Raw genomic sequence first — 26,971 nt, forward strand, 5'->3', positions numbered from 1 at the left:
CATAAGGCTTCTCCCTTGTGTGCAATCTCTGATGTTGGTAAAGATTTGACTTCTGTGAAAAACATTTCCCACACTCAAGACAGGAAAACGGCTTCTCCCCTGTGTGAGACCTCTGATGTCTGTAAAGATTGGGCTTCCCTGAAAAACATTTCCCACACTCAGGACAGGAATGCGGTTTCTCACCTGTGTGCGATCTCTGATGTTTGTGAAGAGAGGACTTGTCTGAAAAACATTTCACACACTCGGAACAGGAAAATGGCTTCTCTCCTGTGTGAGACCTCTGATGTGCGACAAGTACTGATTTTTTTACAAAACATTTCCCACACTCTGAACAGGAATATAGCTTCTCCCCAGTGTGCAGTCTCTGATGATAACTAAGATTGGACTTCTCTAAAAAACATTTCCCGCACTCTGAACAGCAAAAAGGCTTCTCCCTCTTGTGACACCTTTGATGTGTGACAAGATTTGATTTATTTACAAAACATTTCCCGCACTCAGGACAGGAATATGGCTTTTCCCCCGTGTGAGACCTCTGATGTATGGAAAGGTGTGACTTTGTTGAAACACATTTCCCACACTCAGGGCAGGAATATGGCTTTTCGGACGTATGAGACTTCTGATGAGTGACCAGATCTGATTTTTGTACAGAACATTTATCAAATTCAAAACAGGAATATGGATTCTCCCCCATGTGAGACCTCCGATGTATGGAAAGATATGACTTTGTGGTAAAACATTTCCCGCACTCGGAGCAGGAGTACAGATACTCTCCCGTGTGCAATCTCTGATGGCTGTTGAAATAGGATTTCTTGGAAAAACATTTCCCGCACTCAGGGCAGGAATATGGCTTTTCCCCCCTGTGAGACTTTTGATGTTCAACCAGATTTGATTTTCGTACAAAACATTTCCCGCACTCAGAACAAGAATACGGCTTCTCCCCCGTGTGTGATCTCTGATGTTTGGTAAGATAGGACTTCTCTGAAAAACATTTCCCGCACTCAGGACAGGTATGTGGCTTCTCACCTGTGTGAAGTCTTTTATGTACATTAAAACTGGATTTATAACGAAAACATTTCCCGCACTCAGGACAGGAGAAGCTCTTCTCTTTTGGAAGGCCAGCCCGGTCCCGCACAGTCTGAGGTTCCTCAGGATAAGAGGAATCCGATGGTCCATCTACACTGAGTGGTGCCGGATAGACATTTGAGGGAGCTGGGTTTTCTCCTGGACTATACTGTGTGATGTCCTCATCTTCTACTTTCCAGTCTGGAGACAAAGTGAGACAATCCTCAGAGGTTTTCCTCATCTCCCGGCCATGGACTAAAATACAAAGACAAAGAGGATTACTAGACAGGAGCTGATTGGTTCCCCCAAACCAGGACTCCCCCCAGATCAGACAGCTTGGTCTCTGAGGAGCTTCCAGTTCCACCCTCAAGGGAACTAGGAAATGGCTCCTCTGATCTCCTACCAGGTCATTTCTTTATTCATGGACCTTAGTCAGAGAGTGAGGAAACAACCAGAACTGTCTTTTATAGGAGGGACAGTAAGGAGGGGATTATAGGACGAGGGTCCCCACCCCCTCTATCACTCATCGCCATCTTCCCAACACAAGAAGTACTGCACTTCCTTATTTAGTCCATGATTTAGTCATGAAGAAAAGCGGGGCTGAGCCCCACCAGAGGTCAGAGAGTGAGGATGGGAGGAGAACAACCAAGATGAAGACTGAACTGATCCTGAAGACCACCATCATTGGGTTATTGGCTCCTCCCCCATCCTGATCCTAAAGACCACCATCATTGGGTTATTGGCTACTCCCCCATCCTGATCCTAAAGACCACCATCATTGGGTTATTGGCTCCTCCCCCATCCTGAAGACCACCATCATTGGGTTATTGACTCCTCCCCCATCCTGAAGACCACCATCATTGGGTTATTGGCTCCTCCCCCATCCGGATGACCACCATCATTGGGTTGACTCCTCCCCCATCCTGATGACCACCATCATTGGGTTATTGACTCCTCCCTCATTATCGCTTCCTGATTTAGTACATGATTTAGTCATGAAGAACAGCGGGGCGGAGATGTCTCATCCATGTGTGCAGTGTGTGTGGTGCACATGGGCCCCAAGGGAAGGGGGCCCACTGTGCTCTGAGCCACCCATGGAGATATCTCAGCCACTGCAGCTTTACTAGTCTCTGCCTGCGGCCTGGCTCCTGTGAGAGGATCTCCCTCAGAGACCCTTCCTCCCAGTATCCAGGAGCTGCAGGCAACTGTGTGGGCATGGTCTGGGGGTGGGGCAATGACATCATCCTCACCAACGGGGTGCTCGGGAGAGAGGAAATGTCTCATGCTGATGAAGTCTGTCTAAGGTCTGTGAATTTCAGAGGATGAGGGGAGTTGTGCACACTGTGAGCATTAGCGTATATAGTGCAGGGTTCAGGAGTATGTAATGTACAACAGCATATACAGTGGGGCAAAAAAGTATTTAGTCAGCCAGCAATTGTGCAAGTTCTCCCACTTAAAAAGATGAGAGAGGCCTGTAATTGGCATCATAGGTAGACCTCAACTATGAGAGACAAAATGAGAAAAAAAATCCAGACAATCACATTAGCTGATTTGGAAAGAATTTATTTGCAAATTATGGTGGAAAATAAGTATTTGGTCACCTACAAACAAGCAAGATTTCTGGCTCTCACAGACCTGTACCTTCTTCTTTAAGAGGCTCCTCTGTCCTGCACTCATTACCTGTATCAATGGCACCTGTTTGAACTTGTTATCAGTATAAAAGACACCTGTCCACAACCTCAAACAGTCATACTCCAAACTCCACTATGGTGAAGACCAAAGAGCTGTCGAAGGACACCAGAAACAAAATTGTAGACCTGCACCAGGCTGGGAAGACTGAATCTGCAATAGGCAAGCAGCTTGGTGTGAACAAATCAACTGTGGGAGCAATAATTAAAAAATGGAAGACATACAAGACCACTGATAATCTCCCTCGATCTGGGGCTCCACACAAGATCTCACCCCGTGGGGTCAAAATGATCACAAGAATGGTGAGCAAAAATCCCAGGACCACACGGGGGGACCTAGTGAATGACCTGCAGAGAGCTGGGACCAACGTAACAAAGGCTACCATCAGTAACACACTACGCCGCCAGGGACTCAGATCCTGCAGTGCCAGACGTGTCCCCCTGCTTAAGCCAGTACATGTCCGGGCCCGTCTGAAGTTTGCTAGAGAGCATTTGGATGATCCAGAAGAGGATTGGGAGAATGTCATATGGTCAGATGAAACCAAAATAGAACTGTTTGGTAGAAACACAACTCGCCGTGTTTGGAGGAGAGAGAATGCTGAGTTGCATCCAAAGAACACCATACCTACTGTGAAGCATGGGGGTGGCAACATCATGCTTTGGGGCTGTTTCTCCGCAAAGGGACCAGGACGACTGATCCATGTACATGACAGAATGAATGCTGCCATGTATCGTGAGATTTTGAGTGCAAACCTCCTTCCATCAGCAAGGGTATTGAAGATGAAACGTGGCTGGGTCTTCCAACATGACAATGATCCCAAACATACCGCCCGGGCAACGAAGGAGTGGCTTCGTAAGAAGCATTTCAAGGTCCTGGAGTGGCCTAGCCAGTCTCCAGATCTCAACCCCATAGAAAACCTTTGGAGGGAGTTGAAAGTTCGTGTTGCCCAGCGACAGCCCCAAAACATCACTGCTCTAGAGGATATCTGCATGGAGGAATGGGCCAACATACCAGCAACAGTGTGTGCCAACCTTGTGAAGACTTACAGGAAACGTTTGACCTCTGTCATTGCCAACAAAGGATATATAACAAAGTATTGAGATGAACTTTTGATATTGACCAAATACTTATTTTCCACCATAATTTGCAAATAAATTCTTTCCAAATCAGCCAATGTGATTGTCTGGATTTGTTTTCTCATTTTGTCTCTCATAGTTGAGGTCTACCTATGATGCCAATTACAGGCCTCTCTCATCTTTTTAAATGGGTGAACTTGCACAATTGGTGGCTGACTAAATACTTTTTTGCCCCACTGTATAAGGTATTACAGGCTGATATCACCCCGCCCCCACCCTACTCTGTGCCAATCAGTGAGCAGTATGGGCGGAGGAATGGATTTAGTGTTGATGACCCACCTGTACTGATCTCTGTAGGAGTGTCCTCCTCTATAAATGCCCCCGTTATTCCATCCTCCTCCATAGACTGCTGCTCATCCCTCACATACGCCTCTTCGTCTTCTGCTTTCACCTCAACTTTTATATCTCTCGGATCTTCACCCTAAACCAAGAGAAGGATAGAATATATCAGCTGTAAATTATTAGCTCACAAAAAAATCCACACATCATCCTTATGAGTCCATGTTCAAAATTTTCCATTCCACCAACCTTGTAATGGTGAGGGATGGTGTGACCTTCTTCTTCTGCTTTCACCTCAACTTTTATATTTCTCAGATCTTCACCCTAAACCAAGAGGATAGAAATTTAAAGCATAAGATTACATTTTCACATATAAAAAAGATCCACACATTGTCTCACCAGTCCATGTTCCATTCAACCAACCTTGTAATGGTGAGGGATGGTGTGATTTTCCTGCATGGAATCCCGGGAATACAGAGGATGGGGACATCTCTCTGGTGGGTTCCCATGACTGGATCCATCTACCTGATGATGGTGAGGGATGGTGTGATCTTCCTGTGTGGAATCCTGGGAATACAGAGGATGGGGACATCTCTCTGGTGGGTTCCCATGACTGGATCCATCTACCTGATGATGGTGAGGGATGATGTGACTTTCCTGTGTGGAATCCCGGGAATACAGAGGATCTCCCCCTCCCATAGACTGCTGATCTCCACTTACCGACGTCTCTTCTTCCTCCTTAATCTCAGCTTTGATGTCTTTCAGTTCCTCGTCCTAAACCCCAAAGATGATAGAATATATGTGTAAAACAGAACAAGAGATCACATGAAAGAATGTCCTCTCATAGCTTAGATATCTGTTCTAGTTTCATCTACCTGATAGACAGTGACACCCTGACACCTTATAGGAACCTGACACACACAATGATACAGTCACCATCCAGACACATCCCTTGTCTGTTACTGGAGAATATCCCAGAATTCCCGGCACCGCTCACCTCTCCTGTCAGCAGCTTCATCATCTTCTTGGTGACTTCTAGAATCTTCTGCATGTTGTGTCTCTCAGGAGTCAGGGAGTCACATGGAGGCACTGTGATGGTCATATGATCACCTGACTTCAGAAGAGGAAATCTCTGTATTGGGGAACCAATGGGAATATCCTGTTAAACTCCCAGAATCCTCCTCACCTCTCTGGTCAGGTCTGTGTTTTATTAATAGAGATGAGAGTGATGTCATGTGACCTCCCAGAATCCTCCTCACCTCTCCGGTCAGGTCTGTGTTTTATTAATAGAGAAGAGAGTGATGTCATGTGACCTCCCAGAATCCTCCTCACCTCTCCGGTCAGGTCTGTGTTTTATTAATAGAGATGAGTGATGTCATGTGACCTCCCAGAATCCTCCTCACCTCTCCGGTCAGCAGGTAGATGATCTCCAGGGTGAGGTTTAGTATCTTCTCAGTCATGGGACTGCGGTCCTCCTCCATCCTCATTGGTTCCGTCATTTGACCAATACAAGTCTCCTTGTAGACGGATAACTTTGGGAAATGAAAGTAAGAATGATTTGGATGGTATCGGTCACACAATAGGATATGGATGTCTACGGGGGGGGGGGGGGGGGGGGGGGGGGGTAGTTGGTAAGGTTGATAAAAGCACACCATTCCATCCAGTTCAACTTGTGTATGCGTGTAATTATGCCAATATCATATCCCCGTATACTATGTTCACTGAGATACCCATCTAAAAGTTTTTTTGAAACTATTGACACTTTCTGCTGACTCCACCGATTGTGGAAGGGAGTTTCACATCCTTACCGCTCTAACAGTAAAGAACCCCCTTTCGCAGTTTAAGGTTGAATCGCTTCTCCTCCAATTTTATGGAATGGCCCCGTGTTTTCTTAAGTTCCCTGAAACAGAATAGTTTCCCCATTTATCTATCATCCCCCTTTGTACATGCCCCTGTAACCAGTTTTCTATTCAGGTACACACCCTATGGTCTCAATTTGTAAATTAAGCTTTTATGGGGAACTGTACTGAATGCTTTTGTAAAACCCAGATACACCACGTCCACAGGCCTTCCTTTATCTAGATGGCAGCTCACTTCCTGATAGATTGTTAACAGATTGGTCTGGAAAGAACGACCTTTCATGAATCCATGCCGATTTCTACTAACAATGCTGTTTTCGTGTGCAAATTCTTGGATATGGTCCCTTATCATCCCCTCTGATAGTTTACATACTATTGATGTTAGACTGACCGGCCACACACTACTGATGTTAGACTGACCGGACACACACTACTGATGTTAGACTGACCGGACACACACTACTGATGTTAGACTGACCGGACACACACTACTGATGTTAGACTGACCGGACACACACTGCTGATGTTAGACTGACCGGACACACACTGCTGATGTTAGACTGACCGGACACACACTGCTGATTTTAGACTGACCGGACACACACTATTGATGTTAGACTGACCGGCCACACACTATTGATTTTAGACTGACCGGCCACAGACTATTGATGTTAGACTGACCGGCCACAGACTATTGATGTTATACTGACCGGCCACATACTACTGATGTTATACCGACCGGCCACATACTACTGATGTTATACCGACCGGCCACATACTACTGATGTTATACCGACCGGCCACATACTACTGATGTTATACCGACCGGCCACATACTACTGATGTTATACCGACCGGCCACATACTACTGATGTTAGACCGACCGGCCACAGACTATTGATGTTAGACCGGCCGGCCACAGACTATTAATGTTAGACCGACCGGCCACAGACTATTAATGTTAGACTGACTGTCCACATACTATTGATGTTAGACTGACTGGCCACATACTATTGATGTTAGACTCACTGGCCACAGACTATTGATGTTAGACTGACTGGCCACAGACTATTGATGTTAGACTGACTGGCCACAGACTATTGATGTTAGACTGACTGGCCACAGACTATTGATGTTAGACTGACTGGCCACATACTATTGATGTTAGACTGACTGGCCACATACTATTGATGTTAGACTGACTGGCCACAGACTATTGATGTTAGACTGACTGGCCACATACTACTGATGTTAGACTGACTGGTCACATAATATTGATGTTAGACTGACTGGTCACATAATATTGATGTTAGACTGACTGGTCACATAATATTGATGTTAGACTGACTGGCCACATACTACTGATGTTAGACTGACAGGCCTGCAGTTTCCTGGAATACATCTCAGCCCTTTTTTAATATTGCTACCACGTTTGTCTTTCGCCAATCAGCTGGTACCAGTCCTTACAATCAGAACTTCACTTTGTCAATTGTTAAAAAAAAAAAAGAACTTCACTCTCTCAATCAACATGGACTACTTTGAATCCATATTCTGCTAGCATTAGTAAATAGGGAGGTATTTCATATTTATTTTAAATATTTTTCTTTCCATTTATTTAGTTACTTCCTAGTTTCCATGCCTAGGCAAATGATGTCATACATCTCAGGAGTTGTCAGGGCTCCCAGGTGTGACCAGAGGTGTGTGACTGACGCAGGGAAACGCAGACTTCAGATATGTGATAAACAATATAATTTATTAACACTAACCATACAAACATAAACGCAGTGCAATACTAAAACATAATACAGTGCAAACAAACCAAACCAACCACCCACAGATAACAGTACATACAAGCAAGCGTCGTCAGGCAGGCCGGGTCAATATCAATAGGGCAGGTAGGTACAGGGGGAGCAAGCGGAGATGGGTCGGGGTCACAGGCCAGGTTCAGCAGGTAGCTAGCAGCGTAGTACAGAGGGTCAGGCAGAGGGATGGTCAGGGTCACAAGCCAGGGATCAGAACAGGTAGCAAGCAGCGTGGTACAGAGGGTCAGGCAGAGGGATGGTCAGGAGCGAGCCGGGATCAGAGCAGGAGAAGTCAGCAGCGGTTCAGATCAGGCAGGGTCAGCAAAGGAACAGAAACAGGATGCAGGACAGATACAGGGCCCAGAACAAACACAACACCAAGGCAGAGTCTGCAAGTCTGGCCATCCCTTAAATACACCAGTATCATCAGTTCCAGGTGTTAGCTGGCTGAAAGGTTGAGTCTCTGATTGCTGGGAGCACCCGCTGGCCAGCCCTGGTACTGCAGATCAAAAGGCAGGTGAGTCCCACCATTGCTGGCCAGTCCATTCCCGACAGGAGTCTTCAGGAGGGAGGAAGGGTTTTCTCAGCTAAGCACACCCTCCTACCTGCGTGCCTGAGCTAAGGGCAAATGGATTCCAGGAAGTAGATGCTACATGAATCATCTACCCTTACTCAAGATGATACTCCAAATAAAGCATGGAGATATAGATGGGGGAATTTGCTTTGAATATTAAAAATTAAACAGCTCTTTTGGTTTGTGGTACTCCGATGTCGCTTTAAGCTGTCTGTGAAATTAGGAATAACGATCCGGCTATAACCTGGCTAAATTCTTTAACCCCTTCAATACCCGTTACTGTCACCCCCTTCCTGCCCAGGCCAATTTTCAGCTTTCAGCAATGTCGCACTTTGAATGACGATTGCGCGGTCATGCAACACTGTACCCATATGAAATTTTTATCATTTTTTTCAAACAAATAGAGCTTTCTTTTGGTGGTATTTAAGCACCACTGAGTTTTTTATTTTTTGCTAAATTTAAACAAAACCCTAAACTTTTGAAAAAAAACACACTTTTCTTCGTTTTGGTTATAAAATTTTGCAAATAAATAACATTTCTTCATAAATTTAGGTCAAAATGTATTCTGCTACATTACGTTGGTGAAAATAATAATAATTCAATTTGTATTTTTTTTTCAAATGTTTATTATTTTATAAATTTTATTTTTATTATTATTTTTTTTTCAGCACACTGTGACCAAAGCAATACAATGTTACCATAGTAACATTGAACTACTCTGGGCGAGTGATCAGGATTTTTTTTTTTTTTTCTTAACAATTATGATTGCTAATACCGAAGTATTTAACTGATATTTGCAATTGTTACTGAATGAAACTGATTCATTCAGTCTTTTGTTGTGATTGGGCAAAGCTGATCACATGATAAAGATGGGCTGTGATTGGCCCTGTCTGCATCATGTGACTGCCTTGAGTAGTCACAGCTAACAACATAATTGTATAGAATGGATGGCATGACAGGAAGCCATCCATTGTATACAATTGACATGTGATCTGCTGTGATTGGTCACAGAGGTCACATGACACTGGCAACGGGCCGGTGTAGTGATATGTCACGGGACAAAGCTGGTGACAGATCGTGGCGCGGTCCAGCAAGCAGCTCATTTTTGACAGGACGTCATATGATGCCCAGTCACAACAGCGAGTGTCCCGCCCGTCCATCGATCTGCTATAGGCCGGGCGGTGTTAAAAGGCCATTCTGTTCTCTTTTATAAGCCTTTTCCTTAGCTCTTTATAATGGTTTCCCATTGGAATGAACTGGCTAATATGTTCCTAAAGCACCCCCATTGTTCTCATCCCTCCAATGGCAGCCCAGCGTGGGGACGAGTAGTTTGTTCTCTTCGTTTCCAAGCACACTGTAGTATCAAGGACCTTGTACAGAGTGGCAATGGGTTCCTGGTGTTCTGAATTCCGGTACCAGGCTCTGGCACAGTCTGCGTTCATGGGAAGGTTTTGGATGGCTCCTTCAAACCCCCAACAAAGACCTGCTAAGCAAGTCGGCGCAGACAGATCCTCTAACATCCAGTGCGTACCGAGTGGACTTCCCTTTTTCATTCCAGTTGGTATCCTGCAATGGCTTGCTTGACCAGTAGCAAGAGAATAAGGTGAAGGCTGCCTTCATCTCCTGGCTGGTGTTTTGTAAGGAGGTCTGAAAAGTGCAGGTTGGTGGACCATCATAGACCAAGAACTCTCCTCCCTACCGTAGAGATCCCTGAGCCCCACAGTCTCCTCTTCCCTCAGAGCCCTGACTAACTCCTAGGAGTCCTCCAGAATCACCATCATCTCAGAGGCCCCCAGAGTCTATATCCCTATTACAGCCTTCCAGCTCCTCTAGTTCCCTCAGACCCCTCAGTATTTTCCACCCTCCAACACCACAGATGGAACATATTCTTCATGGCAGGCTGGGAAATGTTTTCTTTCTCCTGACCAGCAATGTAAGGGGCTCTGTGCTCCATACTCCTGACCCCGGCACTCCATCATTGTGTTGGCTGCATATTATAATGAGTGCACATTGGCTGCCTCTGTAGTGTAACAATTGCCCTTTGTAGGCCATGTATGGTCATGGTCTTCTCTATTTACTGTCAGTGCTGTTTGTCTGGAGGACCATATTACTAGAATTTAAGTTCAAAATGAAGAAAGTGTTCTGACCCCCTAAGTGGAGAAATTCCCTTCCCCTGAAGGGGTTAATCTAGGTTTCCACACTATATATGTGTGTATCATGTGCTGAAGATAAAAGACGTCACAGTGACGATGGAATGAGAGGACGGACGTGACGATGGAGTGAGAGGACGGACGTGACGATGGAGTGAGAGGACGGACGCGACGATGGAGTGAGAGGACGGACGCGACGATGGAGTGAGAGGACGGACGCGACGATGGAGTGAGAGGACGGACGTGACGATGGAGGGAGAGGACGGACGTGACGATGGAGGGAGAGGACGGACGTGACGATGGAGGGAGAGGACGGACGTGACGATGGAGGGAGAGGACGGACGTGACGATGGAGGGAGAGGACGGACATCACACTGACTATGGAAGGAGAGGACGGACATGACAGTGACTATGGAGGAAGAGGTCAGACATTACAGTGACTGTGGAGGAAGAGGACAGACATCACAGTGAGTATAGAGGAAGAGGACGGACATCACAGTGAGTATAGAGGAAGAGGACGGACATCACAGTGAGTATGGAGGAAGAGGATGGGGGGGATGGTGGTTACTGGGTGTGAATAGAAACTATTACCTGTCAATTCCAGCAATGTCTCCTCCCTAGTTCGTGCCACATGGAACTTCCGTCTCATCTATACCTGACATCACTTCCTGTCTGCACCTGACATCACTTCCTGCCTTCTATAGACTTCCTGTCTGTACCTGACATCACTTCCTGTCTTCCATAGAGACTTCCTATCTTGAGCAAAGTTCTACCTTGTGGAACTCAGAAGAACTGCAGTCCTGAGAAATGTCTCATAGTGTTTCACCTCCGAATGATACAGGGATTAGTGTCATCCCCCATAATACAGGGGGATGACAGAGATTAGTGTCATCCCCCATAATACAGGGGGATGACACTAATCAGTGTCACCCCTTTATAAAACAGAGATCAGTGACATCCCCCATAACACAGGATTCAGGGTCCCCCCTTTATAAACCAGAGATCAGTGTCATCCCCCATAATATAGGATTCAGGGTCACCCCTTTATGATACAGGGATCAGTGTCATCCCCCATAATACAGGGGGCAGTGTCGCCCCTTTATAAAACAGATCAGTGTCATCCCTCATAATACAGGGATCAGTGTCACCCCTTTATAATACAGAGATCAGTGTCATCCCCCATAATACAGGATTCAGGGTCCCCCTTATAAAACAGAGATCAGTGTCATCCCCCATAATACAGGATTCGGGGTCACCCCTTTATAATACGGGGTTTAGTGTCATCCCCCATAATACAGGATTCAGGGTCACCCCTTTATGATACGGGGATCAGTGTCATCCCCCATAATACAGGGATCAGTGTCACCCCTTTATAAAACAGAGATCAGTGTCATCCCCCATAATACAGGGATCAGTGTCACCCCTTTATAAAACAGAGATCAGTGTCATCCCCAATAATACAGGAATCAGTGTCACCCCTTTATGATACAGGGATCAGTGTCATCCCCCATAATACAGGGGTCAGTGTCATCCCCCATAATACAGGGGTCAGTGTCACCCCTTTATGATACAGGGATCAGTGTCATCCCCCATAATACAGGGGTCAGTGTCACCCCTTTATAAAACAGAGATCAGTGTCATCCCCCAGGGATCAGTGTCACCCCTTTATAAAACAGAAAAACAGAGATCAGTGTCATCCCCCATAATACAGGGGTCAGTGTCACCCCTTTATGATACAGGGATCAGTGTCATCCCCCATAATACAGGGGGCAGTGTCGCCCCTTTATAAAACAGATCAGTGTCATCCCCCATAATACAGGGATAAGTGTCATCCCCCATAATACAAGATTCAGGGTCCCCCCTTTATAAAACAGAGATCAGTGTCATCCCCCATAATACAGGATTTGGGGTCACCCCTTTATGATACGGGGATCAGTGTCATCCCCCATAATACAGGGATCAGTGTCACCCCCCATAATACAGGGATCAGTGTCACCCCTTTATAAAACAGAAAAACAGAGATCAGTGTCAACCCCCATAATACAGGGATCAGTGTCTACCCTTTATGATACAGGGATCAATGTCATCCCCCATAATACAGGGGTCAGTGTCACCCCTTTATGATACAGGGATCAGTGTCATCCCCCATAATACAGGGGTCAGTGTCACCGCTTTATAAAACAGAGATCAGTGTCATCCCCAGGGATCAGTGTCACCCCTTTATAAAACATAAAAACAGAGATCAGTGTCATCCCCCATAACACAGGGGTCAGTGTCACCCCTTTATAATACAGGGATCAGTGTCATCCCCCATAATACAGGGATCAGTGTCACCCCTTTATAATACAGAGATCAGTGTAATCCCCCATAATACAGGATTCAGGGTCCCCCCTTTATAAAACAGAGATCAGTGTCCTCCCCCATAATACAGGATTCGGGGTCACCCCTTTATGATACGGGGATCAGTGTCATCCCCCATAATACAGGGGCAGTGTCACCCCTTTATGAAACAGAGATCATTGTCATTCCCCATTATACAGGATTCAGGGTCACCCTTTTATGATACAGGGATCAGTGTCATCCCCCATAATACAGGGATCAGTGTCACCCCTTTATAATATAGAGATCAGTGTAATCCCCCATAATACAGGATTCAGGGTCCCCCCTTAATAAAACAGAGATCAGTGTCATCCCCCATAATACAGGATTCGGGGTCACCCCTTTATGATACTGGGATCAGTGTCATCCCCCATAATACAGGATTCGGGGTCACCCCTTTATGATACTGGGATCAGTGTCATCCCCCATAATACAGGGGTCAGTGTCACCCCTTTATGATACAGGGATCAGTGTCATCCCCCATAATACAGGGTTCAGTGTCACCCCTTTATGATACAGGGATCAGTGTCATCCCCCATAATACAGGGGTCAGTGTCACCCCTTTATGATACAGGGATCAGTGTCATCCCCCATAATACAGGGGTCAGTGTCACCCCTTTATAAAACAGAGATCAGTGTCATCCCCCAGGGATCAGTGTCACCCCTTTATAAAACAGAAAAACAGAGATCAGTGTCATCCCCCATAATACAGGGATCAGTGTCACCCCTTTATGATACAGGGATCAGTGTCATCCCCCATAATACAGGGGGCAGTGTCACCCCTTTATAAAACAGATCAGTGTCATCCCCCATAATACAGGGATCAGTGTCATCCCCCATAATACAAGATTCAGGGTCCCCCCTTTATAAAACAGAGATCAGTGTCATCCCCCATAATACAGGATTCGGGGTCACCCCTTTATGATACGGGGATCAGTGTCATCCCCCATAATACAGGGATCAGTGTCACCCCCCATAATACAGGGATCAGTGTCACCCCTTTATAAAACAGAAAAACAGAGATCAGTGTCATCCCCCATAATACAGGGATCAGTGTCACCCCTTTATGATACAGGGATCAGTGTCATCCCCCATAATACAGGGGTCAGTGTCACCCCTTTATGATACAGGGATCAGTGTCATCCCCCATAATACAGGGGTCAGTGTCACCCCTTTATAAAACAGAGATCAGTGTCATCCCCCAGGGATCAGTGTCACCCCTTTATAAAACAGAAAAACAGAGATCAGTGTTATCCCCCATAACACAGGGGTCAGTGTCACCCCTTTATAATACAGGGATCAGTGTCATCCCCCATAATACAGGGGGCAGTGTCGCCCCTTTATAAAACAGATCAGTGTCATCCCCCATAATACAGGGATCAGTGTCACCCCTTTATAATACAGAGATCAGTGTCATCCCCCATAATACGGGATTCGGGGTCACCCCTTTATGATACGGGGATCAGTGTCATCCCCCATAATACAGGGGACAGTGTCACCCCTTTATGAAACAGAGATCATTGTCATTCCCCATTATACAGGATTCAGGGTCACCCTTTTATTATACAGGGATCAGTGTCATCCCCCATAATACAGGGATCAGTGTCACCCCTTTATAATACAGAGATCAGTGTAATCCCCCATAATACAGGATTCAGGGTCACCCCTTTATAAAACAGAGATCAGTGTCATCCCCCATAATACAGGATTCAGGGTCACCCCTTTATGATACTGGGATCAGTGTCATCCCCCATAATACAGGGGGCAGTGTCACCCCATTATGAAACAGAGATCATTGTCATTCCCCATTATACAGGATTCAGGGTCACCCTTTTATGATACAGGGATCAGTGTCATCCCCCATAATACAGGATTCAGGGTCACCCCTTTATGAAAAAGAGATCAGTGTCACCCGCCATAATACAGGGGTCAGTGTCACCCCTTTATGATACAGGGATCAGTGTCATCCCCCATAATACAGGGGTCAGTGTCACCCCTTTATGATACAGGGATCAGTGTCATCCCACATAATACAGGGGGCAGTGTCGCCCCTTTATAAAACAGATCAGTGTCATCCCCCATAATACAGGGGTCAGTGTCACCCCTTTATGATACAGGGATCAGTGTCATCCCGCATAATACAGGGGGCAGTGTCACCCCTTTATGAAACAGAGATCATTGTCATTCCCCATTATACAGGATTCAGGGTCAAACTTTTATGATACAGGGATCAGTGTCATCCCCCATAATACAAGATTCAGGGTCACCCCTTTATGAAAAAGAGATCAGTGTCATCCGCCATAATACAGGGATCAGCGTCACCCCTTTATGATACAGGGATCAGTGTCATCCCCCATAATACAGGGGGCAGTGTCACCCCTTTATGATACAGAGATCAGTATCATCTCCCATAATACAGGGATCAGTGTCACCCCCCCATAATACAGGGATCAGTGTCATCCCCCATAATACAGGGGGCAGTGTCACCCCTTTATGAAACAGAGATCAGTGTCACCCCCCATAATACAGGGATTAATGTCACCCCCCCATAATACAGGGATCAGTGTCACCCCCCATAAAACAGAGATCAGTGTCCCTCCCACCTCATAATACAAGGATCAGTGCCCCCTCACCTCATAATACAAGGATTGGTGTCACCTCCAGATACAGCCCCTCTATGTGAATGAGTATGGGGCGCTCGTTCATACTAGCTCTTTAATAATAGAAAAAAAAAGTCCCTCGTTGTAACGCCATTGTGAAACCTCGATTCCCCAATGTACACAACTATGGCCGTATTTTGCCAATGATGTGCATCTCCATTCCCCCCCCCCCCCATTGGTTCAGGTGGCACGCGAGTCCTGGCCATGTAAGTGAATGGGTCAGGTGATGTCAGTGGTAGGTAAGCAGCCATTTCTTCCTAAGCATCCAATAACAGCTGGAAGCCATCACGTCTGTCCACGCCGATCGCCTTCAAAGTCTGACTTTCCGACAAACTTCTGAACAGCCGGTGTTTGGTCCGGACTTGTATTCAGAATGGACTATCCTTACTAGTGACTATATGACTGGCATGGTTCTAATACTGTCATCGGACTAACCACTGCGCTGTGTACGCTGAGCTGTATGTGATATACTCCTGACCACTACACCCTGTATCCTGGGCTGTATATGATATACTCCTGACCACTACACTCTGTACCCTGGGCTGTATATGACATACTCCTGACCCCTGCTCTCTGTACCCTGGGCTGTATATGACATACTCCTGACCACTGCTCTCTGTACCCTGGGCTGTATATGACATACTCCTGACCACTGCTCTCTGTACCCTGGGGTGTATATGATATACTCCTGACCACTACACCCTGTATCCTGGGTTCTATATGATAAACTCCTGGCCACCACACTCAATATGCTGAACTGTATATGCCATGTTCCTGACCACTGCACTCTGTATATTGGGCTGTATATAACATACTCCTGACCCCTGCACTCTGTACCCTGGGCTGTATATGATATACTCCTGACCCCTGCACTCTGTACCCTGGGCTGTATATGATTTACTCCTGACCCCTTCACTCTGTACCCTGGGCTGTATATGATATACTCCTGACCCCTGCACTCTGTACCCTGGGCTGTATATGATTTACTCCTGACCCCTTCACTCTGTACCCTGGGCTGTATATGATATACTCCTGACCCCTGCACTCTGTACCCTGGGCTGTATATGATATACTCCTGACCCCTGCACTCTGTAACCTGGGCTGTATATGATATACTCCTGACCACTGCACTCTGTACCCTGGGCTGTATATGACATACTCCTGACCACCGCACTCTGTACACTGGGCTGTATGTGACATACACGTGACCACAGCACTCTGTACCCTGGGCTGTATATGACATACTCCTGACCACTACACTCTGTATCCTGGGCTGTATATGACATACTCCTGACCACTGCACTCTGTACCCTGGGCTGTATATGATATACCCCTGACCACTACACTCTGTACCCTGGGCTCTATATGACATACTCCTGACCACTGCTCTCTGTACCCTGGGCTGTATATAATATACTCATGACCACCGCACTCTGGGCTGTATATTATATACTCCTGACCACCGCACTTTGTACCCTGGGCTGTATATGACATCCACAGCACTCCAAACTATTATTCCCAGTGAACTCTAAATTGATGACCTGTAGAGTCTTCTAAAGCGTCACCTGTGACCGATGTTTGGATACAGAAGATTGTCGTCATTCAGCCGGCACAGACACATCTTTTTTTTGTTCAATCGTTTTTGTAATTAAACTTTTAACAAGAGATTAGTGAAGGTGGAAATCTGATTGGTCAGGAAATGTCTTTGTTAGAACAATGCACAGAACCCGCGCTTACTGCCAAACCTAGAACGTCACAAAGAGCAGTCTGTGACAGCAGCGCCATCTTTGTGAAGGGTCACACCGCACCCAACGAAGACGGGTCCCACCGCACCCAACGAAGACGAGTCCCACAGCACCCAACGAAAACGGGTCCCACCGCACCCAACGAAGACGGGTCCCACCGCACCCAACGAAGACGGGTCCCACCGCACCCAACGAAGACGAGTCCCACAGCACCCAACGAAAACGGGTCCCACCGCACCCAACGAAGACGGGTCCCACCGCACGCAACGAAGACGGGTCCCACCGCACGCAACGAAGACGGGTCCCACCGCACGCAACGAAGACGGGTCCCACCGCACCCAACGAAGACGGGTCCCACCGCACCCAAAGAAGACGGGTCCCACAGCACCCAACGAAGACGGGTCCCACCGCACCCAACGAAGACGGGTCCCACCGCACCCAACGAAGACGGGTCCCACCGCACCCAACGAAGACGGGTCCCACCGCACCCAACGAAGACGGGTCCCACCGCACCCAACGAAGACGGGTCCCACCGCACCCAACGAAGACGGGTCCCACCGCACCCAACGAAGACGGGTCCCACCGCACCCAACGAGGACGGGTTCCACCGCACCCAACGAAGACGGGTCCCACTGCAACCCTACAGAACATCCCATTGTCTTCATCATTCAACAGATTTCATAAAACACGGACCTCTGAGTGCTTGACGAATCTCCCGCCACAAAATGTACTCAGCCAATGACAGGTCAGGACGCCATTTTTATTCTTCTCCTGCTATCAATGGCCAACATGGTCCAACCAGGCATAGGGCACACCGGGCATTTTCCCAGTGGATCGGGGCTGCCTAGATAGGAGGGGTGGCCGGGCGGCACATAGAGGAACCGGACCGTGCACTTCTCTCCTGCCGCCACTGAATGCCACTTCTCCTCCTCTCCTTCCTGAAGGTATTCAGTGCCGCCTGGGCTTCACATCTCCTGCTGCCCTGGGCTCCTGCATGCCCCCCCAACAACCAGCTCCCCCCCCCCTCATCTCCTGCAGCCCTGGGCTCCTGTATGCCTCCCCAACAGCCAGCTCCCCTCACCTCCTGCAGTACTGCTGCCAGGTTCCCCCCTCCCTGCAGCTGCTGCGGAGCGTGAGAGGAGAGAGAAAGCCGGTTCTGCCCCTCCTCCTGTGCCTGCCCCGCCCATACTACCCAGAAAGTCTTGTATCTTCTCTCCCCCTTCTCTCTCTCTCTGCTTTCTCTCCCTCTCTACTTTCTTTCTCCTCTTTCGTATTTCTCCTTCATCTCTCTCCCTCTCTTCCTTTTTTTTCTTTCCTTATTTCTTTCTCTAGATCTTTTGCTTTCTGCCTCTCCTTTCTCTCTCTCTCCTTTCTCTTTCTTATCTCTCTTCCTTCTTTCTCTCTCTCCTTTCTCTTTCTTATCTCTCTTCTTCCTCTCTCCTTTTTCTCTCTCCCCCTTCCCCCCCCCCTCTTCTTTCTCTTCATTATCTTTACCTATCTCTCTTCTTTATCTCTCTCCCTCTCTTCCTTTTTTTCTTTCCTTATTCCTTTCTCTAGATCTTTTTATGTCTCTCCTTTCTCTCTCTCTCCATTGTCTCACTCTTCTTTCTCTCTCCTTTCTTATCTCTTCTTTCTTTCTCTCTCTCTTCGTTCTCTCTCCTTTCTCTTTCTTACCTCTCTCTCTTCTTTATCTCTCTCTTCTTTCTCTCTCCTTTCTCTTTCTTACCTCTCTCTCTTCTTTCTCTTCATTATCTTTCTCTATCTCCTTTATCTCTCTCCGTCTCTTCCTTTTTTCTTTCCTTATTTCTTTCTCTAGATCTTTTTCTGTCTCTCCTCTCTCTCTTCTTTCTTTCTCTTATCTCTCTCTTCTTTCTTTCTCTCTTTTTCTCTCCTTTCTCTTTCTTACCTCTCTCTCTCTTCTTTATCTCTCTTTCTCTATCTCCTTTATCTCTCTCCCTCTCTTCCTTTTTTTTTTCCTTATTTCTGTCTCTAGATCTTTTTCTTTCTGTCTCTTCTTTCTCTCTCTCTCTCTCTCTCTCCTTCTTTCTCTCTTGCTCTACTTTATCTCTCTCTTCTTTCTCTCTCTCCATTCTCTTACTCGCTCCCTTTTTTTCTTTCCTTATTTCTTTCTCTAGATCTTTTTCTCTGTCTCTCCTTTCTCTCTATCTTCCTCTCTCTCTCTTCTTTCTTTCTCTTCATCTATCTCTCTCTCTCTCCCTCTATCCTTTCCTCTCTTCTTTCTTTCTCCTCTCTCTTCTTTATCTCTCTCTCTCTCTCTTCTTTCTAGTTATCTATCTCCTTTATCTCTCTCCCTCTCTTCCTTTTTTCTTTCCTTATTTCTTTCTCTAGATCTTTTTCTTTCTGTCTCTTCTTTCTCTCTCTCTCTCTATCTTTTTTTCTCTCTTCTTTCTCTCTCTCCTCTCTCTCTCCTTTCTCTGTTCTCTCTCTCTCTGGCTCTTCTTTATCTCTCTCTTCTTTCTCTCTCCTCTCTCTCCTTTCTCTTCTTTATCTCTCTCTTCATTTTCTTTCTCCATCTCTCTCCCTTTTTTTTCTTTCCTTATTTCTTTCTCTAGATCTTTTCACTCTCTTCTTTCTCTCGCTCTCTTCATTCTCTGCCTCTCTCTCTTCTTTATCTCTCTCCCTCTCTTCCTTTTTTCTTTCCTTCTTTCTATCTCTAGATCTTTTTCTTTCTGTCTCTTCTTTCTCTCTCTCTCCCCCCCTTTCGCTCTCTGTCTCCTCTTTCTTTTTCACTTTCACCTGTTTCCTCTTTCTTTCTTGCCGTCTCTTCGCTTTATCTCTCTCCTCTTTTTTCCTCTCTTCATTTTCTCTCTCCCTCCTTCCTTTCTTTCTCACCAAAGCCCCCCATTGGGGCTCCTACAAAAATTTTTTTAAAAATATTAAATTGTAAAAAATAAAATAAAACCTACTGACACTAGTGGTGGAACTACCGGGGTTGCAAAGGTCACTCTTGCGACCAGACCTTGACGTTCTACCACCAAACTCCGAGGAAAGGGTCCCCGGGCTAGGGGCTGCTCAATCCAAAATGCCCGGGCATATTTTTTGTCCCAGTCCAGGCCTGGGTCCCACACTTCATCCACGTCTTTGGTGACCTCCGATCTCTTTATGAACTGTTTCTTCCATGATGAAGATCAGCCATGAAGTATATCTGAGGTGTATATCAGGGGGTGCTTCTTCCCCACATGTGAGCTGGGATGTCCAGCAACATTCATCTAGAAGACATTTCCCGCACTCAAGGCACTAATACACCTCGAGGGTTGTGTAGGATCCCTGATGTACAGGAAGACAGGATTTCAGTGAGGAACATTTCCCTCACTCAGGACAGGAAAGTGGCTTCTGCCGTGTGTGCAATAACTGATGTCTGCGAAGACTGGACTTCTCTGAAAAACATTTCCCGCACTCAGGACAGGAATTTGGCTTCTCCCCTGTGTGCCGTCTCTGATGTCTGTAAAGATGGCTCATCATTGGAAAACATTTCCCGCACTCATGACAGGAAAACGGCTTCTCTCCTGTGTGAGACCTCTGATGTCTGGTAAGATTGCTCTTCAATGAAAAACATTTCCCGCACTCATGACAGGAAAACGGCTTCTCCCCCGTGTGAGACCTCTGATGCCTGTAAAGGTTGTGCTTCCCCGAAAAACATTTCCCACACTCAGCACAGGAATACGGCTTCTCCTCCGTGTGAGACCTCTGATGTCTGTCAAGATCTGATTTTTGTGCAAAACATTTCCCACACTCAGAACAGAAATACGGCTTCAAACCCGTGTGCATTCTCAGATGTGTGGAAAGAGCGGACTTTACCGAAAAACATTTCCCGCACTCAGGACAGGAATACGGCTTCACCTCCGTGTGAGACCTCTGATGTCTGACAAGGTCTGATTTTTGTACAAAACATTTCCCGCACTCAGAACAGACAAACGGCTTCACACCCATGTGCAATTGCAGATGTGTGGAAAGAGTGGACGTCTGGGAAAAATATTTCCCGCACTCGGGACAGTAAAACGGCTTCTCCCCCGTGTGAGATTTCTGATGTCTGACAAGTTTTGAATTGTCTACAAAACGTTTCCCGCACTCAGGACAGGAATACGGCTTCTCCCCCGTGTGTACACTCTGATGTCTGTAAAGATTGGGCTTCCTTGAAAAACATTTCCCGCACTCAGAGCAAGAATACGGCTTCTCCCCCATGTGCAGTCTTTGATGATTGTAAAGATTGGACTTGTTTGAAAAATATTTTCCGCATTTAGCACAGGAGGGCCTCTTGTCCGTTGGAAGGATGGCCCCGCCCCCCACAGTCTGAGGTTCCTCCAGAGAAGAGGAAATCGATGGTCCATCTACACTGTGTGGTTCCGGATGGACTGAAAGACAAAAAGAAGATTACTAGACAGGAGCTGATTGGTTCCCCCAAACCAGGACTCCGCCCACATCAGGCAGCTCGGTCTCTGAGGAACTTCCAATTCCACCCTCAAGGGAACTAGGAAATGGCTTCTCTGATCTCCTGCCAGGTCATTTCTTTATTTATGGACCTTAGTCAGAGAGTGAGGAAACAACCAGAACTGTCTTTTATAGGAGGGACAGTGATGAGGGGATTATAGGACGAGGGTCACAGAGTATATAGTGCAGGGGTCAGGAGTATGTAATGTACAACATAGAGTATATAGTGCAGGGGCAGGAGTATATAATGTACAACATAGAGTATATAGTGCAGGGGTCAGGAGTATGTAATGTACAACATAGAGTATATAGTGCAGGGGTCAGGAGTATATAATGTACAACATAGAGTATATAGTGCAGGGGTCAGGAGTATGTAATGTACAACATAGAGTATATAGTGCAGGGGCAGGAGTATATAATGTACAACATAGAGTATATAGTGCAGGGGTCAGGAGTATGTAATGTACAACAGAGTATATAGTGCAGGGGTCAGGAGTATATAATTCCTAGATTGTAAGCTCGAAAGAGTAGGGCCCCCTAACCCCTTGTGTACTGTTGTTGTTGCTGTTCTGTTTCTTGTAATGTCCCCCCCTCTATTGTACAGCGCTGAGTAAACCCTTTGGCGCTATATAAACTCGATGTAATAATAATAATAATGTACAATATAGAGTATATAATGCATGGGTCAGGAGTATGTAATGTACAACATAGAGTGTATAGTGCAGGGGTCAGGAGTATGTAATGTACAGCATAGCTTATATGGTGCAGGGGTTGGGAATGTGTAGTGTACAACAGAGTATATAGTGCAAGGGTCAGAAGTAGGTAATGCACAACATTGAGTAAAGGTGCATGTAATGTACAATAAATAATATAATGCAGGGGTCAGGAGTATATAATGTACAACATAAATTATAAGGTGTAGCGGTTAGGAGTATGTAATGTATAACACAGAGTATAAGTTGTAGGGGTCAGGGGCATGTTATGGACAACATAGAGTATATAGTGCAGGGGTCAAGAGTATATAATGTACAACATAGATTATATGGTGCAGGGGTTAGGAGTATGTAACGTACAGCACAGAGTACATGGTGCATGGGTCAGGACTAAGTCATGTGTGACAAAGTATATAGCACAGTGGTCAGTGATATGTAATGTGTAATATATTATTAATATATAAAATATAATATTAATGGCCCACCTGTGCAGATCTCTGTAGGAATGTCCTGCTCTATAAATGTCCCTGTTATTCCATCCTGATCCTCCATCATGACGTCCTTGTAGAGGTCCTTGTGTCCTTCTAAATACTCCCACTCCTCCATGGAGAAATAGACAGTGACACCCTGACACCTTATAGGAACCTGACACACACAATGATACAGTCACCATCCAGACATCCCTTGTCTGTTACTGGAGAATGTCCCAGAATTCCCGGCAACGCTCACCTCTCCTGTCAGCAGCTCTATCATCATCTTGGTGACTTCTAGAATCTTCTCTCTTGTAGGGATCAGGGATGGAGGTGGGGGGATGGTGATGGGATTCTGGATTCTTGAGGATCTTCTGGTAATACGATGAGATCTCCTTTTGGTCTCATTGTCGGTAGATTTCTTCATGACTCCTGTACAGTTCTGTTTGATACAAAGATAAATCTCACTCTCCCATCATCCCTCACCTCTATGGTCAGCTCTAGATGTGTCCTCCAGGGAATGGCCGCAATGTTCCTGATTCAGCAAAGGACGGACATCTCCATCCAATGATGGGACTACAATGGGGTTGGATTTATAGCTCCTTCTAGAAGTCCCATAATAGGGTCACTAATGATTTCCTAGTAAAGCTCACTGACGCACCAGTAGATGTTCCCCATGGATCAGATTTAACCCCTTCATTACACTCACCTCTCCAATCAGCAGGCTGAGGATCTCCAGGGCGAGGTTCAATATCTTCTTATTCCAGGGAAAAACCTTCCTTATGATCTTCACAAAAGTGGAAGTCTGCTGATTGTCCATCATGACGTCCTTGTAGAGGTCCTTGTGTCCTTCTAAATACTCCCACTCCTCCATGGAGAAATAGACAGTGACATCCTGACACCTTATAGGAACCTGACACACACAATGATACAGTCACCATCCAGACACATCCCTTGTCTGTTACTGGAGAATATCCCAGAATTCCCGGCACCGCTCACCTCTCCTGTCAGCAGCTCCATCATCTTCTGGGTGACTTCCAGAATCTTCTGCATGTTGTGTCTCTCAGGGTTTAGGGAGTCACATGGAGGCACTGTGATGGTCATATGATCACCTGACTTCAGAAGAGGAAATCTCTGTATGGAGGAACCAATAGGAACATCATGTTAGACTCCCAGAATCCTCCTCACCTTCTCGGTCAGGTCTGTGTTTTATTAATAGAGATCAGAGTGATGTCATGTGACCTCCCAGAGTCCTCCTCACCTCTCTGGTCAGGTCTGTGTTTTATTAATAGAGATAAGAATGATGTCATGTAACCTCCCAGAATCCTCCTCACCTCTCCGGTCAGGTCTGTGTTTTATTAATAGAGATGAGAGTGATGTCATGTGACCTCCCAGAATCCTCCTCACCTCTCCGGTCAGGTCTGTGTGTTAATAATAGAGATGAGAGTGATGTCATATGACCTCCCAGAATCCTCCTCACCTCTCCGGTCAGCAGGTAGATGATCTCCAGGGTGAGGTTTAGTATCTTCTCAGTCATGTGACTCCAGTCCTCCTCCATCCTCATTGGTGCCATCATGTGATCTATACAGGTCTCCTTGTAGACGGATAACTTTGGGAAATGACAGTAAGAATGATTTGGATGGTATCGGTCATACAATAATAGGATGTGGATGTGAGGGGGGAATAGGAGGGTTGCTGGACATTTAAGAACTACAGACCCCATGTGAACACATTTAGTTTTCACTTTTTAGTGTTTGCTACATTTTCATGAACTCAGAACCCTCTTGGCCTGCCAGATCAGAAATGTCCTTTTCTCTGTTGGGTTTGTTTGGTTTCTAAACTGGTTTTGATTAATTTTTTAGATCTGCAGATAAGGAATAATAACTATGATCCTTCTTTTGATTTGTTTGCTCTGAGGCAGTGCTGTGAGGTCAATGTAGCGTCATCATGATGTCCAGGAAGGGGAACTTGCTGACTTTTGCCAGCTAATCAATGGGTTCCTCTGAATTCCAGCCCTGGGCACTACCAGACCCTGCTTCATGAGAAGGTATTGAACTGCCTCTCTCAGATGCATTCCACCGACCCCAGGCCACCTATGAGGCAAACAGAGGGTGAAAGACTTCCCTTCAACATTCCACTTGGTATCCTGGAACACCTCATTTGACCAGTGAGATGATAAGAAGGTGAAGGTAGCCTTCCTTTCCTGGCAGGAGTTTTGTAAGGAGGGCTGAAAAGTGCAGGTTGGAGGACCATCATAGACCAAGAGCACCTTCCCTACTTTAGAACCTCCCTGAGCCCTACAGCCTTCTCTTACCTTAGATCCCTGTTGGCCACTATCAAGGGCCTAGTCCCGGCTACAATACCCTCCTTAGAATCCTTTAGCGCCGTACAACCCTACTACTCCCTTGGGGGCCCTAAAGTCCTTCAGCTTCAGTGACCCTCTCAGAGTTCCCTCTGCTTCACTACTTCCCTCAAAACCCTTAGTATCTTCCTCCCGCTGACCCCAATGATGGAACATATTCTTCATGGCAGGTTGGGGAATGTTTTCTTCCTCCCGACCAGCAATGCAAGGGGCTCTATACTCCTGACCCCGGCACTCCATCATTGTGTGGAAGAGGACGGGCAGGACAGTGGCGGAAGAGGACGGGCAGGGCGGTGGCGGAAGAGGATGGGCAGGACGATGGAGGAAGAGGACGGACGGACACGACGGTGGCGGAAGAGGACGGACACGACGGTGGCGGAAGAGGACGGACACGACGGTGGCAGAAGAGGACGGGCAGGATGATGGCAGAAGAGGACGGGCAGGACGATGGAGGAAGAGGACCGGCACGACGGTGGCGGAAGAGGACAGGCAGGACGGTGGCGGAAGAGGACAGGCAGGACGGTGGCGGAAGAGAACGGGCAGTATGATGGCGGGGTGGATGTACTAGGAGGTTGGATATGTACTAGAAGGGGGGCTTAGGGGGGATATGTACTAAGAGGGAAGATTGGGGGGGGGGATATGTACTAGGAGGGAAGATTGGGCGGTATGTACTAGGATGTGGGATATGTACTAGGAGGGGAGATTGGGGGGTGTACTAGGAGGTGGGATATGTACTAGGAGGGGAGATTGGGGGGGATGTGTACTAGGAGGTGGGATATGTACCAGGAGGGAAGATTGGGGGTTATGTACTAGGAGGGGAGATAAATAAACATTCTTCATTTCCAGCATTTTTTCAGACCTGCCTAAAGCAACACATGCACACGCTACCTAAACTTCCTAGCGAATGAGCAATAGGCAGTATGATGGCAGAAGAGGACGGGCAGGACGATGGAGGAAGAAAACGGGCACGACGGTGGCGGAAGAGGACGGGCATGACGGTGGCGGAAGAGGACGGGCACGACGGTGGCGGAAGAGGACGGGCAGGACGATGGCGGAAGAGGACGGGCACGACATTGGCGGAAGAGGACGGGCACGACGCTGGCGGAAAAGGACAGATGGGACAGTGGAGGAAGAGGACGGCCATGACAGAGGTTACTGGATGTAAATAGAAAATAATATCTTATTACCTCCTCTGCTGCCAGTTCCAGCAATGTCTCTTTTCTATGGCATACCACATTGAATTTCCTGTCTATACCTGACATCACTTCCTGTCTGTATCTGACATCACTTCCTGTGTACCATAGAGACATTCTGTCTGGCTAGAAGTGAGATCCCCACCTTGTGGAGCTCAGAGGAACTGCAGCCCCGAGAACCATCTGGTAGTGTGACCCCGGCCTTATGCTGGGTGTGTATAGACTGTAGATCCTCATAGTGGGGTCACCTCCACTCCTACCAAGGGGGAGAGAAATATATGACTGCCTAGGCCAGCCTTTCTCAACCAGGGCTCCTCCAAAGGTTCGCTAGGTTTCTCTGGGGATGAGCTTTGGGTTGACCATAAGTTTGACCTAAACCCGAGCTGTTCACAATTCATCAAATGGGCAAACCAAATGGTCATTTTTGGCCAGTGCACCCACTCACCAAA

General features: G+C 46.7%; 2 protein-coding genes across 2 annotated transcripts in view; both read right to left on the reverse strand.

Moving 5' to 3' along the window:
* The window catches only part of LOC149453249 (uncharacterized), a 65,425-nt gene that overhangs the window by 401 nt on the left and 38,053 nt on the right, over nucleotides 1-26,971 (reverse strand). The window contains 10 exon segments of the mRNA XM_089688612.1: nucleotides 1-1,317; nucleotides 4,167-4,308; nucleotides 4,416-4,490; nucleotides 4,590-4,940; nucleotides 5,164-5,298; nucleotides 5,570-5,698; nucleotides 20,663-21,708; nucleotides 22,983-23,142; nucleotides 23,227-23,409; nucleotides 23,677-23,880. The exon segment at nucleotides 1-1,317 is cut by the window's left edge and continues 401 nt beyond it. Of these exon segments, the coding sequence (XP_089544738.1) occupies nucleotides 1-1,317; nucleotides 4,167-4,308; nucleotides 4,416-4,490; nucleotides 4,590-4,940; nucleotides 5,164-5,298; nucleotides 5,570-5,698; nucleotides 20,663-21,708; nucleotides 22,983-23,142; nucleotides 23,227-23,409; nucleotides 23,677-23,841 (3,703 nt within the window). The 5' untranslated portion in view covers nucleotides 23,842-23,880.
* LOC149453250 (uncharacterized) lies at nucleotides 23,871-26,639 on the reverse strand. Its single transcript, XM_089688613.1, has 3 exons — nucleotides 26,517-26,639; nucleotides 24,448-24,576; nucleotides 23,871-24,101 (listed from the first exon to the last, which is right to left on the reverse strand). The coding sequence occupies exons 1-3, from the start codon at nucleotides 26,637-26,639 to the stop codon at nucleotides 23,871-23,873; spliced, it is 483 nt and encodes a 160-aa protein (XP_089544739.1).

Source organism: Staurois parvus, unplaced genomic scaffold (genome assembly GCF_062004578.1).
Source record: "Staurois parvus isolate SC_StPar_1 unplaced genomic scaffold, SC_StPar_1.0 ptg000449l, whole genome shotgun sequence".
Taxonomy (NCBI): Eukaryota; Metazoa; Chordata; class Amphibia; order Anura; family Ranidae; genus Staurois; species Staurois parvus.